At 46.2% G+C, this 18,501-nt stretch overlaps 1 protein-coding gene across 11 annotated transcripts in view; it reads left to right on the forward strand.

Moving 5' to 3' along the window:
* The first annotated feature begins 337 nt into the window (after positions 1-337).
* The window catches only part of KLF5 (KLF transcription factor 5), a 189,483-nt gene continuing 171,319 nt past the window's right edge, over positions 338-18,501 (forward strand). For 2 of the 11 annotated variants that reach the window (XM_083737837.1, XM_083737841.1), the window contains exons 1-3: positions 382-699; positions 4,449-5,316; positions 7,036-7,095. In XM_083737837.1, the coding sequence (XP_083593963.1) occupies positions 520-699; positions 4,449-5,316; positions 7,036-7,095 (1,108 nt within the window). In that variant the 5' untranslated portion in view covers positions 382-519. Of the gene's footprint in view, positions 700-1,707; positions 2,140-2,356; positions 2,587-4,448; positions 5,317-7,035; positions 7,120-8,471; positions 17,348-18,501 lie in introns of those variants that run through there. The other 9 variants (XM_083737836.1, XM_083737839.1, XM_083737840.1 and 6 more) reach the window with 9 other exon arrangements.

Genomic DNA, 18,501 nt, shown 5'->3' on the forward strand with positions numbered 1-18,501 from the left:
GCCTTTCATCGCCCCGGCCTCTTCAGGCCAGCTGTTCCCCTTTACGCGCAGGGGCCATTGCGCTCCGGAGACTGGAAAGGGAATCGGTGGAAGGAGTGGAGCAGTTAGCAGCAGCGCTTGGGGAAACAGAGGCGGTGGGGGGGGGGACGAAAGCGGCTGGGGGGGTTAAGAAAGCGGGTGGGGTGCTTTGGGGCAGCGCCCCGGGAAACGTGCCCCCCGCTCGACGGCTGCTTTCGCTCCCCTCCTGCCGTGCGCCCTGCAGGCCTGGCGAGCAGGGGCGGAGCGCGCTGCCCGGGCCCGTGGGCGTTCCCGCCCGGCAGAGCCGGCCCCTCGTCGGGGCGGAGGCGGTGAAATAGAGGCGGGAGGGCGGTCCCAGGGACGGGGCTGGCCCGGCGGCGCGACCTCAGCCAGGTAGAGCGAGCTTGGGAGCCTCATGCGCGCTGCTGTCGGGCGGGAGTGAGCGAGGCGAGGCTCCATTCCGTGCGTCCTGCCGCTTTCGCGCCGAGGCGCGCCTTCCGCATGGCTACGCGGGTGCTGAGCATGAGCGCCCGCCTGGGGCCCGAGGAGCCCGTCTTCGCGCAGCTCAAGCCCGTGCTGGGCGGCCGGGAAGCCGCGCAGTTCCCGGGGCAGGGTCCCGAGGAGATCAAGCAGCAGCAAGCGGGCGCAGCAGCCAGGATCCCCAGCGAGGAGATGGCGCAGGTAAGCGCAGGGCGCGCCTCTCGCGCTCCCTTGTTAAGCAGGAGTGGAGGAGCCTCGGGCATCTTTTTCCACCGGCATTAAAATATAGATGATTTTGCCTCGGAACACGGGCAGAGTGCACCTCGTGGCGACGCGTTGCTCGGATCGTGGGCTTTCTCGAGCCCCGGCTCGGAGCGCGCTGGGTGCGCCTCGGCGCTGGCTCGCTTTGGGTGTGTTTGGGGCAGGGAGCCAACTCGGGCTCTCCGAGGTGCGGCTGCCGCTCGCCCGGCCTCGCCTTTGCCCCGTCCTAGGTGGACACGGCTCCTTTTTATGGCTTTCTTAGGGGCTCTTTGCGTTTAAGGGCGAGACCTCGGGCAGCGCGTAGTTCCCCAGAACTCCGCTTGTTAACGACCCGCGATTATTGAACGCGGGTTTCCTCGGTGTGGACGGCGGGGCTTTCCACGCCGCTGCGCTCGAAGGCGCGGCGCAAGACACGCATCTCGCTCTTACGTGCGCATAGGGGAGGAAGTTGCGAGGCGCGTTGCGAGGGGCCAGTTATTCCGGAGCCTTTTCTGCAGCGTCGGTGACGGGCCGCTGCTTCTCTGGGCGGTGCCGGGGAAAGTCAGGCGGCAACTTCGCCAAGCCTAGACGGCGGCGGCGGCTTTGGCAGTTCTTTAGGAACTCGCGGACTTCACAGTTTCCCCATGCCATTCCTCCCTGGAGCAGATGTGTTGACCCATCTCCACCAAACAGAGCCAGCTGCCCTTCGAGGAGGACGCCCCGTCCCTTTTCCAGGCCAGGGCACCCTCTTCCTTCCCCAGGCACCCTTGGGATCCGGGTTGCCGCCCCGCCTAGCGAGCCAGTCGGTGCCAGGCTCCACGTTTCGCCCTGAGAGGGAGTGGGAGTTACGCAGCACCCACGCACCCCCTGGCAGCAGAGAGCCCTGGGGCTGAGCCAGTGCCCAGGCAGCAAGTGGGTGAAGGGGTGGGCGGGGGGGGGGAGAGAGAAACTGGCCCGGGCAGTTGTGTTGAAAGCTACAGCTGCCACCTTAGCGCACTTGCTCAGCAGCCGAATTAGAGTCGCTGCCTGTCCCTCTCGCCCACGCACGGTCATTTTAGATGGGGCGAGAGGGAGAAAGGGCAGCGGGGGCGGGCGGGGGGGGGAGAGAAAAGAGAGAAGGAAGAGAGAAGTTCTGGGACTTTTTCCTCGTCCCAGAAAACCGGCTGGAAACGGATCTTCATGCAAACAGCTGGACGAGCTAAAACGGGAAAGCACAAACCGCTGGCATATATATATATATTTTTTGTAGGAACGCAACCGGTTTTAATTTGCAACTATTTCTAGCCCTGGGTTGTTCTTATTTGAGCGTTTTCTCCTACGTTTTTATCCTTTTGCAAGCTTTCTTAAAAAAAAAAAAGAAGCCCAAATGCCAGTGGATATAATGAGTGGAAAAAGCCTCAAGTGGGTCTAAACAAAACAATGTTTCTTCTTTCTTTCTTTCTCCCTCCCTCTCTCTCTCTCTTTCCCTCCCCCCAATCTGCAGCCCAAGTGTGTGCTGGAATATTGGTTTTCATTGATTTGCACAAGGATCTTATTTATTAGAATGTCGCAATTCCCGAAAGGTGGGTGGGAGGAGCGATGAAGGCAGCCTGGTTTCAGCGATACTCCCTCTCCACCCCCCCCCCCAAGAATAGTGTTTCTGTCATCAAAGCAAGCTCGGTTGGGGTTGTAAACAAGAGCTGGAAAAAGTCGCCTGGCATGTTGGTGTAGATCTTGATCGCAGACAAGGGGGCTGCTGTTTCTCCTTCCTGGTGAGGGCTTTTTGGTGGTGACTGTGGCTTCAGAGAGGCTCTGAAAATAAACTTGTTTGCCCAATGTTCCTCTGGTCAGCAGACCCTCGCTTTGGAGGTATGGAAGTGTTCTGGCATGAATGGACAGAGCAAGGGAGAATGCAGCATTTGCTCACTGGAGGGTACATGATAAATGTTTGACTGGTGACTCTGCTTGTAATGTATCGGGCTGCGTCCACCCACGGATCCCCTCACACCGCTAAACTAGGCAAAAGATTCCTTTCTCTTTCCCTTGCACGCTCCTTCCCTGCTGGTAATTAAAGATCTCCTCAAGGACAGGGATGTTTGCCGATGGATATGGTTTTATAGGCTGACTCAGGTTGAGAAACCTTTGCTCTCTAGGCAGGCTGGGTGGCAAATGCATATGCAGGAAGGGGGTCTGTAACAAAGGTGCCTCTTTAGGGACCTGTAAATGGCATTCGTTTTGCATTTGAATCTTGAGATCAGGTAGCTAGCTCAGGTTTTAAGGTCCCTTCCCCTGTGTCTCCTGTTTTGAAGCCCGGCAGCGTTCATTGAAAAATAGGGACTTGGATTTAGGTTAAGTGCCTGCTTTTCACTGAGGTGGTATAACACAGTCCCTGGGCTGTAGTATTTCAGACTGCAGGTGGGGCCTCATTTGCTCAAATAGCGCCACCCCCAATACAAACCCTTCCCTTGCACCTAGAAGCCTTGCAAACTGGAGAATTTGGGTGCCAGCAAATTGGGGGAAGTGTTCTGATCTTGTGAGCTGCGCCCCTGCAATATGAAATGGTACAGTCACCCACCCACCACTTTCCTAGATTGTGGCTGTTACACGGAAATAGCTTTGTTCATTCTGGATCAGATGCAAGTCTTTCTCTTGGTTCTTCTGGGATTGGTTTTCCAAGGCATGAGGTTGGAGGCTCCTAATTAACTTGTTCCAGCGCATTTATACACACTGCTGTTCTCATCCTGCAGGTGTGGCAGGGAATCAAAATGGAAAGTGAAGCTGCTCCTAACCTCATAAGGGCCCGGGGAAAAAGGTTTTACATGGATGCAGTCAGGTCTATGTTTTTCACATCTGTTGCAGTCTCTTGATTCCCTCCATAAAATTTGCACCTTTGAATTTCTTCAAACTCTTGAGTATCTTAAGAGGCTAATTTTTAATTAACCAAACTGAGTACAGGATTTGCGTGTAGGAAAGCACGTATTAAAACTGCACCACCCAACTTTTAATTGCAGTCCTGATAACAAGAGATAGTTGATAAAATCTAAACGCTTTTTAGTGGAATTGCCTTATTGTAGTCAGGAAGTCCTGAAGAGTGAGAACAGCATTTTATTAAATGTTGTAATTTGAACTTCTGGTGTCAAAGCTTTTACCTGTTTGCATTTTTCCCCCACCTAAAGGAACTCTCATATAAAATGCAAACTGCTATTTCTACTCTTCTTCTCTTTAAGTAGTTACTGTGAAAAATACAACTGACACGATCCAGCCAAAGTTCCAATAATTTCAAAGAGAGAGAGTTAGGCTCATCCTTAAATTGTTTCTGTTTTTTTCAATAGGACATAAGAACTTGATTTTGTCTGGGTTGTGTGCCGGGATTCTGAATGGCAACATTTCACTTTTTAATGGATAAATGCTTTTGGTTGGTTTGTTTTGGGGAACGGCCCTGTTAGGTTTTCAGTACCAGGACTTGTACAGAATTGTAAAGTTGGAAGGGATCCTGAGGTCCGACTGCCTTCAATGCAAGAATATGCAACTGTCCCATACGGGGATCAATCCTGCAACCTCGGCCTTGTCAGCACCGCGCTCTAACCAGCTGAGCTATCCAGACTTAAAACCTGTAATGTACGAAAGGAGAATAGATGAAAGTGCCACTGGTCCGGTTATCTCTTTTGAGGAGCAGTCCCTTGTACAGTATAGTATAGCTAATTTTTTTTTATCTTCTTGTTGTTCTTCAGGCCCGATGTGAAATGGAGAAATATCTGACACCTCAGCTCCCTCCTGCCCCGGTTCTCCCTGAGCAGAAAAAGTACCGCCGAGAGAGTGCCTCTGTGGTTGACCAGTTCTTCACCAACAGTGAAGGGGTGCCTTACAGCGTCAACATGAACATCTACCTTCCTGATATCACACAGCTGAGAACGGGCTTGTACAAATCGCAGAGGCCACCGGTCACCCACATCAAAACGGAGCCCGTGACAGCCTTCAGCCACCAGAGTGAAACTGTTGCTCCCGTCCCCAACCCTACCCAGGCGCTCCCCGAGTTCACAAGCATCTTCAGCCCCCACCAGACACCCGACGTCAACAACCTCTTCATCAAGCAGGAGCTTCCCACTCCAGATATCCACGTCTCTGTGCCCCAACAAGGTCAGCTGTATCAGCTCCTGAGCTCTCCCGATTTAGACATGCCCAACCCGACTACGCAAGCGGCGGTGATGGACTCCTTCAGTAATGTCTCCATGTCCTCTGCCATGGCGGGCCTTAACACCCTGTCCTCCGCTATGCCGCAGACGACCATGAAGCAGTTTCACGCGATGCCCCCTTGCACGTACACCATGCCAAACCAGTTTCTCCAGCAACAAGCCACTTACTTCCCGCCTTCGCCCCCAAGCTCGGAGCCTGGCAGCCCAGACCGGCAAGCGGAAATGCTGCAGAATTTGACCCCTCCTCCGTCTTACGCTGCTACGATTGCCTCCAAGATGGCAATCCACAATCCCAGTGTGCCTGCAAACATCCCCATGAATTCGCCAGCCATCCCAGCGCCCAGGTACAACAGGAGGAGTAACCCAGACTTGGAGAAGAGGCGTATTCATTACTGTGATTATCCTGGTAAGCTGGGAAGGGGTGGGGTGGGAAAACCACCAGAAGGCTCTCCCTTGACTTCTTCACCGTGCGTTAAATATGAACCATTGTCAGCATGGATCAGAGCAAAAATTAAAAACCAAGCACCTTTCTAGAAACACTTGCCATTGCTCCTTTTGCCCTGTATGGAAACGACAGATGAACAAACATGGTAGACTACCCAAAAAAGACCAAACTTTTTACAAAAGAGTCGGCCATGGTGGGGAAATAGGTTTACTTGACTTGGACTTCACACAAATGGGGAACTGCATGTTTGCCGCCTTCCATGGTGGTGGGGAGGAGGGCAAGGTCTAGGCTAGAACTTATCCCTGACATTTTTTCTATATGAGGGAGTTATTAGATATGGGGGAGATATTCGCACCAGCACCTGAGGTGGTAACAACCCAGGAACCATGTTGGAAGTTCTACCAGCAACTGGGCCTTGGATGTAAACCTTGGGTCAGATTCTTGACTAAATTGAACTCGATACTGTGCAGTCTTAACCATGACTTCTCAAAAGTAAGTCCTATTCAGTGGGGCTTAACTTCCAAGTACGTGGGCTTAGAACTGCAGTTCTAGCCCTGATATGGTAGCCCTCTAGACGTTGTTGAACCAAAACTGCCACAATCCCTTATAATTTTGGCCAGGCTGCCTGGGGCTGATGGAGGCTGAAGTCAGGAGCAGCTGGGCATACAGCTCACTGGTAGTTGGTGACTGCTTTCTGTTGCCAACTCCTTCCTTTTGCTTTCAGAAGGAAGTCCTGTGCATACACGCATGTCTCCTTAAGGAACGTTTTCATTGGGATCATGTCCCGTTCCACTCCTAGTAGCTGGCATGACATGCCGTGGTGTGGTGGCACATGAGATGTGGCACTTAACATTGGCTCTGCTTTCTTTACAATGTAGTGGTTTGAGGGAGAGCTAGGCTGTACCTGAGAGTTTTAGATACCTTCTGAGACTAGGGCGGGCCCTTAAATTGCATTGGTTTTTCTCGCTTGCTGTAGAGAATCCACACACCTGCAGAATTGTCTTCTGACATGGTGACAACACTTGTGCTGAACTGGTGTGCAAGACACTATAGATCAGTGTCTCCCAAACTTGGGTCTCCAACTTTTTTTTGGACTACAACTCCTATCATCCCTAGCTAGCTAGCAGGACCAGTGGTCAGGGTTGATAGGAATTGTAGTCCAAAAATAGCTGGAGACCCAACTTTGGGAAACACTGGTCTAGAACTTGATGCTCTTGTACAGCCAGCCACGTAGCACACACTTGTGTAATTCCTTGCTAGTATAGTTCGTAATATAATAATACGCTATATGTTACTGCTAGGAGTCTTATTTACACATTGAAAGGTATAGTTTATCAACTCGCTGCATATAAGTGAAAGATAAGATGTTGAAAATGGCAGTGAGATTTTGGCGAAATAACAATGCTGTCTGATTAATGGACGTGTTTAGGAATATATAGATATTGGAGTTGACATTCTGGGTGTGTCTGATTGTGCTATTTGTGGGTTTACTGCTATAAACCAGCGTTGGGATCTGCCCTTTTGCTGTTAGCATATTCCACTAACAGCATATTTGCTATGTGACATATGGCAGGTTTGAGTAACTTTCTTAATATATAGTTAGATCAGCATGTTGGTGGATGGCGCTGAATGTTAAATGTTTCTAGATGAGCCTTACGTCTCTTCTGTTTTCTGTCTTAGGTTGCACTAAAGTCTATACGAAGTCTTCCCACTTAAAAGCGCACCTGCGAACTCATACTGGTATGTGTTTACTGTGTTTTAAATGTCCTCTAAATATAAATTGCCCTTCTTTCTTTCTCTGCTTTGCTGAAAGGTTTCATTTGGTTTGCTTCAAGCTGAGAGAGTTATAAATCAGCCAAACAGAGTAGTTAATAAAATGAAAACGGACACTTGTTGAACTTCTTAAAATAAGAGGTTTAATTTGGGCAGTGAATAAATACCCTCTTTGAAGCTCTATCATTCCATCCTGCCCCCCCTCCAAACATTTTCCGACAGAATTATGATGCAATTTGGTTGGAGGGTTCTCCCCTACATTGTGTGTGCGTTTCAGTTTCATGGACATAAAACGTTGTTTTTCAATGTCAGCTTAACTATATTAAGGCTGCAGTCCTGTAACACTTACCTGGAATTAAAAACTGGATCGCATTATAAAACACTGAAATCTTCGTACTATTTCAGTTTGTGAAAACAAAACAAAAAGCCAAACCACACAGTTGTTTTCTTCCAAGTGGTCCCCAAATGACTGTTGTAACCTACCTGAAAGCAATGGGACACTCATCCTCTTAAGACAACTAGTTCTATTTAAATAAGAAGTGTTCTGTGTTTTTTGAAAAAGAGAGAATACATTGTGTGCTTATTAAACTGAACAAGTTGGTTCTGATGTATATTATTCAAGGCACAGTTAGCTCACATTTGTGCTTAGCACAGAAGCTTTCATCATGTTGCTTACTAGATTATTATTATTATTATTTTGCTATCTTGAGTTTTCGGAGTTCTTCCAAGCTGTAGAGTTTCTTGAGCAGATGACTGTTTAGCTTTCTTGGGTCCTGCTGGCTGAACTCATAACAATAACAAAATTCCTTATGCAAATATTTTTAAGTGGTGCATTTGGTGTAGGTTTCTAGCTGGGTCGGTTGTGGAGCCACAGGCCTTGGAATTCAAAAGGTAGCGGGTTAAACCCTAGAGAAGTCCTGGTAGGGCTACGGGAAATTCCCATCTGAAACCCTGAGGAGCAGCTGTCAATCAGTGTAGACAGTAATGAAAGAGATGCACTAACAGTCTGGCATGATATAAAACAGTGTGAGAGTTCTGATGTTTTCCTGTGTAAAAGCAGACACACAGCACTTAAAATGAAATGTTTTTTAAAGCAGCCTGAGTGTAGAATAAATGCTATAGTGTTTCCTGAGCATGCAGTAGGAATATGCAAAGTAAACTAAAATTCTACATACAGATGCATCAAAGTACTTTGAGTTTTCAAAAGAACATTGCTGTTTGGGGTTTTTTTGTGTGTGAGGGGTGGCTAGCTCATTTGCATTGAGACTGTGGTTCAAATGGCCTCTTCATACTTCTAAAATTCAAAAGTATTTAAAAAAAAAAAAACTTTAAAAACCCTGAAGAGAGATCTGAGGCTCATTTTGCCTGCAGAACAAGGGCATGGATTCAGCGTTTGCTCATTGTCAAAAGACTGAATTGCCTCCGGGCAAAAGTGTTACTATGGAAATGTGGTTTTGATAAACGAAGCTGTTATCTGTTAAAAGAACAGTTGAAAAACAAAACGAAAAACAAAAAATGGAAAAGCAATTGTAAGGCAAGAATTCCCAAGCTGCCGGAGAGTATACCCGCCCGAAGAGAGTGCCTGCTGTCTCTCAGAACCACCAACCTGTTATTGCCTCCTCGCAAGCCATCTTTTCCTTGGAGTGGTCCGTTTCTGCTGCGCTGAGTATCTCTGACCGACTAAGTCGCTCCCAATAACAAGGCAGAACAGAATTGCCCTCCCGTGGGAGAAACACTCCTTCTATATCTCTGCATGAGTTTGGTTCCTTCCACTTGCAGGGCACACCCAAATGAGTGACTTCTGCAGAAATGTGGGAGCAGCTTCCTCTTGAGTAGGTACCTCCCGCCCTTGGAAGTTTCCTCTTCCTAATCCAGACCACCTTCTCCCAGTGAGGACCAGCAGCTTCCAGGGTTTTCAGATGGGGGTCAGGGTGTGGGGGGAAATCCTTTACAGCCCCGCCAGGGACTGAACCGGGGACATTCACGGGCAAAGCATATCTTCTGCCACTGAACCCTACAGACCTCTGCCGTAAAATGATGCTTGGGAGTTGCTGTTCTAAGGTTTGTGCCCATTGGAGAAGATGATAAGTAGAGAGTTTACTTCTACAACAAAAACTAGAAACCCCGCCATTTGTGTTTTTCTGTTTAAACCAGTTGCACATTGCGTATGCCACGAATTCATAAACTCTTAGGCAGAATAGCCACCAGGCCTTTGCTAATCCAAGATTTAGCATCAGTTCTCAAAGGCTAAATTTAGCAGCCAGTAGCTTTCAAGTTATTTTAGCTTGAAAATTGTGTAAGCCACCCTGAAACGTGTTGTTTGAAGGGCAGGATATAAATCTGTAAATAAATAAATGTGACATATGTCACTGCTGCAGCGGTATTTATGAAAAATAATTTATATCCCACTGTTCCTGCTGGAGGCAGTTGTGGAGCTGCGTGCATTAAAAGCAGCAAAACCTCGATGAACAACAATAACAGAACTCAAGCAGCCAAATTTTCTAGGACGGCTTTAACAGCTCTCCTAAAAAAATGTCAGAATGACAGTAAAAGACTTAAAGCTAGGAATGTTAAAATATGTTGCTGTTTTTTTAAGTCTCTATTTGTGCATTCAATAATGTAAAATATCCTGCTGCATAGATGGAAGGAGACGTGATATTTAAAGTGTTCTAAAGCTCACAACTACTTGGTAATTTAAAATCAGCACAGAAACAAGCGTGTTGTGCTCTAAAGATTAACACATTTATTATGGTTGGCATAACTTTTTGTAGATTAGAGTCCTGTTCATCACAGGTCAATGACTCTAACAGAAAGAAGTCCACTCTGAATAAAATCTGGTCGTCTTAAGCACATTACATACGGTACTTATCCAAGTCAGTGTTGTACTTTGACATGGAGATAATATGTACCTACATTCTGGAGTTTATATATATATATATATATATATATATATATATATATATATATATGGTGTGCTGTTCAATGATTTGCAACACCCCTTTCGTGGTAAGATAGACACACTCAACTTGAAATGTATTGTTTTTTAAAGGCTTTTAATGGAACTATATAAAAGGTGAGCGATCTATTTCCACAAGGCTGCCGATGTTTATGTCTGGTCGATGTAACATGCTGAGTATTCTGAAAGTTGTTTTCCCAGAAGATTATGGGAGCCCTTTGACAAAAAAACAAAAACCCCAAAGCAAAACCCATATTAAATTATAAAGCTTAATATAGCTGTTTTCCTTAAATTCTTTGTACTCATTTGGCTTAGGAGCACCCCTCCCCCCCAGAAAAGCTATTTATAAAAACACTGTTGCATGAAAGCTTTAATAAATGTAGGTCATGAAATGCATGTTATTAAAGTTTTGTGTGATACTCTTTCCAATCCCCTTAGGGGTTTAACAGACCTGTTTATCTGGCTCAACTTGTTCTGTAGTATCTATGGAGGACCACTGCTTGTTTTCTCTCTCTCTCTTCCTAACAATCCATTTTAAACTGACTCTCATCCACCCCTCTCTGTGATCTGTCACTTTAAAATACAAAAAGCCTGCAGCAGCAGCAGCAGCAATCTTGCTTTTTTAGAAGTCAAAACAGAGCGTATGCTTTCTTCTTTTGTATTTGGAAACCCTGTACCTTTTCATAGTATTTATTTAGCAACCTGTCTCCACCTGAACGGCTTTCAGGGGGTTTAATGGCATTCTTTTCAGAGCAAACTTAAAGGCAGCAGCGGTTGGTGAGAGAGAGGTGCTCAGCTCAGAGAGGAGCAAGCTTGTAGGATTTATAAACTGCAAGAAATAAAACTAATGGGCAAGGGACCAAAAAAATAAACAAATACACAGCTTATGTGGGAGTGGTAGGAACAGGCTCTGAGACGCAACTGTTGGGCAAATAAGGGTCTAGCGCTGCTAACCTTTCCATTTCTGTCGCTGTGCCTTTTAAACAGGCTTCGTCTGCAGAGATTCGCGGGTGGGTTTTATCACCATGCGCTCACACACACACACACACAGGTGTTAAAGGCGCTAGAACAGGCCAGCCCTTTTATCCCGGTCAGTTGGCAACGGTCATAAAGATTTCAGCAGCTATGTGACTTTAAAATCTTCTTTTTTAAATGGTTTGCTGTAATTTATTTTCTCAGTCCTGAAGTTGTTAACTTGCTCAAAGGTTTGTTGGATTGACAGTTATGGAGAAGGTTTTAAAGTGAGGCAGGGTGCCTATAGTGTTGGTTTTGAATCAGCGATACTTGGGTCCGTGTCTCTTCTGAACGATGTCCTTCACTGGGCTACCTTGGCCCAGTCACCATTTCTTGGGCTTAAGGCTGTTGCCCTGTGTATACTGTTTCCCTCCCTCCCCATAAACACAACAGGATTTATTTCAAAGTAGCGAAAGTAACTGAAAAGGATAACTGCCCTTAAGGAGGCCTGGTGAAAGCAAACCCTACTCTTCTCGTGCTGTAGAAATTTGGGGGTTAAAATTGCCAAAACTCAAAACCGCAACCTGCCTTGATGCCTGAAAGTGAGCAAGAGGCCAGAGGAATTTGGAGAACACAGTCGTACCTTGGAAGTCAAACGGAAGTCAACTTCCAAAATGTTCAGAACCCAAAGCACAGCTTCTGATTGGCTGCAGGAAGCTCCTGTAGCCAATCGGAAGCCGCAGAAGCCCCGTTGGGCATTCAGCTTCCAAAAATACTTCACAAACAGGAACAGTCACTTCTGGGTTTGTGGCGTTCAGGTGCCAAAATGTTTGAGAACTAAGCTGTTCGAAAACCAAGGTACGACTGTATGGGATCCAGAGCCTCATTCAACCACTGGCTTGCTGGACACACCTGAGCCAGGTCTCTATAATGCTGCTGGTGATATCTAAATCTAAATCTGGTCTTCGCTTTCTAGAGCAGGAATGGGAAACTGTGGCCTTTTCCAATTGAAGTTGGAATAAAATGACCTTACGTGAGGCCATAGGTTCTCATCCCAGCTTCAGAGGGAAATTGGTGCTAAAGTACTTTCTCCAAAGACACAGGACAACGCTTTCTTTCTCCATTGGCTGTGGGCAATAACTTTAGTTTCATAACTGACGTTACGCAACCCTCACGATCGTGGACAGAAATCCTTATTATAGGCTGCTGTGCCGTAAACCCTCAACTGGTGCTATTGGCAGCGTGAGCGACCTGAACTCGCTTGCCAGAAGTCAATAAAAGGATTCAAATTGTGTTTTGGTTTTTCAAAAACAAATAGTTAACTTTTCTGCCGTAGCATTTGCGCATGAGAGGTTTCATACAAATGCAACTGCAGCTTTCTGAATAAGTCAAGGCAACCCCCCCCCCCCTAAATAGCTCTCCAGTGTTTTTGCAAGCACTCGGGTTAATTTCTGTAAAGAAGGTGTATCGGTCAAGTTGCCTGGAGGTTTGTGTTTGTCTCTCTCTCCTTCTTGCTTGCTCTCCCAGGCCTGAACTTTGTCACCCACAAAGCTGAGCGGAGTCCCCAACCACATATTGTGGCCACCAAATATCCCTTCCCTGTCCTTGGAGGTTCCAAATAGCCTTAAAAAAAAAACCAAGAAATTTAGCAAACCTCTCTAGCAAGGATGCATGGCTTTTTCTTTTCCCTTTTTCTTTTGCTGGTGCCGCATGAATCGTGCAGCCCTATGTCATCCTGAAACACCCCTGTCCTCCCCAACTCAGACGTGAGAGACTTTACTACTAGCTGATATGAAGTCTGCATATGTACGGTGGTAAGCCTAAAACTTACAAGCCTACCTGAGGGTGAGCCGTAGTGCACTCAGTGGAGTTTAGAAGTAGACATGCATAGGATTGCACTGTGAACTCCTGTTTAACGGGGCGAGCAAGCCGCCATTTGCGTTCCTTAGCTCCCCTATCTGGTATGGAAGATGTTTTTGAGCAGCCTCTGGGTCTTTCTGTGTTGGGAGTTTCTGGGCAGACATGTTCGTTGATCACATGCTTGCCTTGCCATTAATAGTTCTGCACTTAATGCTAGAAACTATTTCATCTATCTATAGATATAGCTTGTATATGCTGCCGGGAAATGGAAGCCCCCTCAATGCTTCTGTAACAAGATGCGTACAATCCCCGTTACCAAAGTTTTTAAGGCTTGCCCATCTAAAACCTCTGCCTCTGCCCCAACTCTGGTTTTTGATTTCTCTAGCCAGGCACTCTTAAAAACCTTAAAAGGAAACTGTTGTCTGAGAACCAGTGAGACTATTCAGACAGCCTCTAGAATCCAACCTGTTTTTTAAGTTTATTTTTATCACACCGTTCCTCCAACCGGCTCAAGGCAGATGGCCTGCCTTCCCTCCATTTTATCCTCGTAGGAAGAAGGATGAAATGAGAACAAGTGGCTGGCCAGTCCAAGACTTAAAGCCGGTGGGCAACTAGAACGCTGATACGCCCAAGTCCAAGTCAGAATCACTTCATATGTGTTTCGGAAGCTTATACCGTTGCAAGTAGCTCTGTCGAACTAGGGTAAATATCACAGAGGTCTGTGTGTGTCACGGAGGAAGGCTTTGAATTCAGATATGACGGGTGTCTAGCCTGCTGCCTATTGCCCTATTTTGTGGCCAGTCCCAACAGCCTCCTTCCTCCTGAGATTGTTTCTCTGTCCTGCAAGAAATGAGGCAGTCGAATGGCACAGTCATGGCACCTGCTTCTCTCAATGCTGGCTATTTTAACTGTATTTTACAATTTTTAGTGGTCCTTGCGTGACACATGAGGGGAGGTTGTTGCTGATTCTGGGCTCTCTCCTTCAGAAGGATGGGATGCAAGGGAAATAAACAAATTCAAGATTCCTGCTGTTACCAGGAAGTAAGTTGAGAACAGGGGCAAAAGCTGTTGAATCTGTCAATCTTTTGTAAAAACCATCTTTAGTGTGAATGTGCTGAAGAGCCTAATTTCATGAGATGGGACAAGGAACCTTAAAACATGAATATGAATAGCCTCTGGCTGTAGCCATGCTTTTCAGCTGTTGGCAGAAATGCAATTTTTGTATAGGAGAGAGCCATGCCTTCATTTTAGATCCAAGTAATAACATACATAGGGACGTGGGTGGCGCTGTGGGTAAAATCTCAGCGCCTAGGACTTGCCGATCGCATGGTCGGCGGTTCGAATCCCCGTAACGGGGTGAGCTCCCGTTGCTCGGTCCCTGCTCCTGCCAACCTAGCAGTTCAAAAGCACATCAAAGTGCAAGTAGATAAATAGGTGCCGCTCCGGCGGGAAGGTAAACGGCATTTCCATGCGCTGCTCTGGTTCGCCAGAAGTGGCTTAGTCATGCTGGTCACATGACCCGGAAGCTGTACGCCATCTCCCTCGGCCAATAAAGCGAGATGAGCGCCGCAACCCCAGAGTCGGCCACGACTGGACCTAATGGTCAGGGGTCCCTTTACCTTTACCTAATAACATACATGTGGACTTCTTGATCGAACGGCTCCTTCCTTGAGGAACGAATATGCATTCCTGAACTGAGTAAGGCTACCTCTGATAACTAATGAATAGTATGCAGTACTAACAGGTCGAACACAAGATGTGTAATATGATGTTATATCCCTTCACTGTGGATATATGTTTGCAGTGCAGTCTTGCTGTTAAAGATCTCTGCTAACTCACTGGTTCTTACCTGGAGGCCGGACCCCTCCCCTCTCAATTGGCAATTGGTTTGTGTACTCTGGGTGCGGGTAAGGACTTCTCTAGCCTTCTGTCTGTTGTCTCATAAAAAAACAGGGTGAAAATGGAGTATAAGTTGAAATAACATCAGGGGGGCACAGGGTGCAACAGGCATGAATGCAAAGTAATTGGGCAACAATGGCAAATGCTTTGGCATCTGTGTTTACGAGCTCTATAAACCCATTCCTTCCTTGGGAGAAAAATAGCAGAGCACAAATGAGATAGACAGTGTACTTTGTTGTTGTTTTTTTAAGTGTTTCCTGTGTGGTTGCAGGTTTTTGCTGTCCAAGATCAGGAGTAGCTGAGCCAAATTTGCCCTCCCCAGAACTTTTGTATGATTCCTAGTGGTTGATCAAATTTTTAATCAAAGCATGGTAAAAAAAAAAATCCCAGCTGCTTGCATGGGTTGGTGCAGCAGAGGTCAGCCTCTGGACCCCTAGAAGATAAAGTGGCTCTCAAGAATTCAAATGCTGCCGAACCCTATGTCTGTTTCAGCAATTCATTTTATGTTGTTATTGCCTTAGAAACCAGTGTGATTTGGGGTTTGCGGAGGGGATAGGAGGCTTAGCGAACTGCTCATGTGTCTCATTTTTATTTGCCATCATGGATTTAACAGTGCCAGCACCAACGAGGCTTTTTTTAGTTCTGACCACCAACAAAATTTTGTTTTTAATTAAATGCCTAATGTCTGCTGAAAGCATGTCACTTGTTCTCTCAGAGGGATTAAGCTTCAGTTCCAGGATATTTGATGCCTGATAAGGAAGACGGTTGCTAGCTGTAAACACGCTTAATTCTGAAAGCACCTCACGAAAACAAATGGGGACTGAGTCAGAGGAATTGCCATTATTTGCTCAGACGCTCCTTAATTGCGACAAATTCTGAAGCTTTCTCTTGGGATCCTGTTGTTACCAGCTCTGCATTCTGAAGCAGATGTTGTTGGACTCCCAACTTCTCCCAGTCCAGTGGTTGTGGATTATGGGAGTTGTAGTCCAATAACCTGTAAAGCCAAATGTTGTAGGCTGCTTGCTTGCCGATGTCCATCTCCGGGTGAGGAGAGATTTGAAATATTTAGGGCCATCAAATTATAAGTAGCAAAGAGCCTGAAATACATTTATTAGGATCGGCCAAAATGTCAGCCGTTTGCAAGCTTCCGAGTTCTGCAGAATTCTTCATCAGGCTAGATTGCAAAGAAAATACACACAGGTCTCTTGTGAGAAAGCAGTCTTTTTATTAGTTGAAGTTGATAGAATAGCATTATTTGGTCGGTGGCAGTTATCTTAACGTCCTGCCCCAAAGTTAAGTCTCATCTACATATGATAGAAGATTCTTCCAGTTTTAAAAGGACCCTGTCCTAGACGGCTAAATACATTTAACATGATCTCTGATTGAAAGCACGTCTTGTGCTCAAACGGCTCTTGGTTTGCCTAGATCGGAGGGGGATTTTTCGACTTAACTTTTTATTGCTTCGAACCGAGTGAGTGGTGGTCTCTGAATCTTAACTATATAAACACTGCCATTGAAAAGGGGATGGTGTTCAGCCTAAAAGTGCCATCTTTGAAGCGCGAAGTGTGAAAATGGCAGAGCACAGCTGAGCAGCTGTGGAACCCAAACCAAAGACGAGCAAACCTTCTCCCTGTATACAGAACATATAAATACACATGCCAGATGGTGTGGATTTATTACAGATCCTCTTTTTAAAATTTGACAAGTCTCTTTTGTGTGTTTGTATGCCTGATGGGAAGAGACTTGCCTCTACTATACTGTTAGGCTGAGAAGAACTTCTGCCAGTTCAGATTCTCCAATAATCCCAGGCTTTCTCCAGGCAACTCTCGATATAACAGGGACTTCAGAGTGGGACAGGCTTCTCATCGGCTGCTGAGGACAACATGCCTGCATGCGTTTTTGAGATAACAGAAATAACCTGTGGGTGGGAATAGGGAACTGGTAAAACATCTCACCCGCTTGGTCCTCATTCAGTTCCTCTTCTGTAAAATGGAGATAATAATCGACTCCAAAAGGATGGACATGCAAAACCCAAAGGGGTGGGGTTTCAAATATCTGATCGGATGATGGAGAAGCAGGTATTTTATTCATGGGGATGGTTTGTCAAGCAGTTGTGCCAATGTTTGGGTTGGCCAATGCATTTCAACAGCAGTTTCATCTGCAGATGGTAACAGGGCATTGTGCTGCCTCCTGCTTTCTGCAAATTGAGCTGCTTTGAATGGCACAGGAGCAGGCCCTGCTGACATTTTCTGGTCATTTGGCCACTGTAGGACTGAGAATGAAAGAACGTCAGAGTTCCAGTTGTACTGGGCCCACCTGCACCATAAGACCAAAGTGTTGTTTGCTAAAAGGCCTAACTGGGTTCTGGATGCTCATATCATTGGATAGAGACAGTGTCGTTTAATTTAAGTGTGAAGGCTTTATTTCTTTTTGGGGTGAAAATACTCTATGGTGTGCTCATTTTGAGACAGTTTAAATTTTGTCTGCCTGCTTATTGGGACTTATAAAAACTAAGGGTCATCGTTGGTTAGAACAGATGGGGGTGTTTTTATTTAAAAAAATAAGCTTTGGTTGCTAAAACTATACCTTGCTTTGGTTATATGGTGCAGCAACCTGGAATCACTCCGATGAAGATGACTTTGATACAATCCAAAGTAACGTTCCCATGTGCACTAGTTGTGAGTCCCACAATGTGTACCTGATACATTTATTGGAACCAAAATAGCCCCCCCTCTCAAAAACGTGTTCATATTTTCATGCTTCTGTATGGGAAGGGGGGGGATGAACCTCCCAATATCGGAGCAACATTGAGGAAAACTCGTTCCCTGACGAGACCAGATTGAAGACAATGCCCTCTATATCCTGTTTGCACCTGGGAATAGGGCTCTCTATACATTTTCAGAGTTTTCTAGAAGGTGAGATGCTCTGTGAACCGCCCTGACTCTCAAAAGATGGTAGTTTCAAGCTTTATATGCACCAGTAGCAAGAAAGTTATGGCTTGCTTTTTGACCCAAAACAATGTTAAATGATTTGGGTTACTGTTTAGAATTTTAAAAGGTTTGTGTGTGTTGTGAGTGAACTGTAAATTGGGTGAAACGGGTGCTTCTGATCCCATTCAGGGCTAATGTATTTCCCATAGGCTCCTGTTGTCTTAGTTGTCCAATAACTGCAGTAAATGTTTCTGTTTGCCTCTATGGGTGTGGACAACCTTGATAAGAAGTTTGTGCAAGACTCCTTTTCCTTGCCTTGTATGCATTGTACTGACAACCTAAGTGTTCGTCAGGTTACTGTAAAAGATTTATCACACTTGTCTCTTGACCTTCCTGTTAAGAATTCAGTTTGGCTTTTGTGGGGCTATCCCACTTTACAGTTGCAATAACCCTGTGTGGCGGATTGTGCCAAGAGATAATGGCATGCCCAAGGCCACTTAGTGCATTTTGTGGCTGAGAGGGAATTTGAATGAACACTCTTCCCGCTATACCACACTGCCTTTCTTTAAGTGGCAGAGTTCCTGTTGTGACACTTTTCGGTTTATGGCTTTCCATGGCTTCAGGAGTACACTTCAGCCAGGAGAAATTTCATTGGGAATGTCTTCCTCATGAGGATTACTACCGTAGCGCAATAACAGGGTGAGTGGGATGGAAACAAGATCTGCAAACTCGTGAGAAGAGGCGTCTTCCTGCATCCATTTGGTTACCTTAGAG

Source organism: Podarcis gaigeae, assembly GCF_964106915.1.
Source record: "Podarcis gaigeae genome assembly, chromosome: 4".
Lineage (NCBI taxonomy): Eukaryota > Metazoa > Chordata > Lepidosauria > Squamata > Lacertidae > Podarcis > Podarcis gaigeae.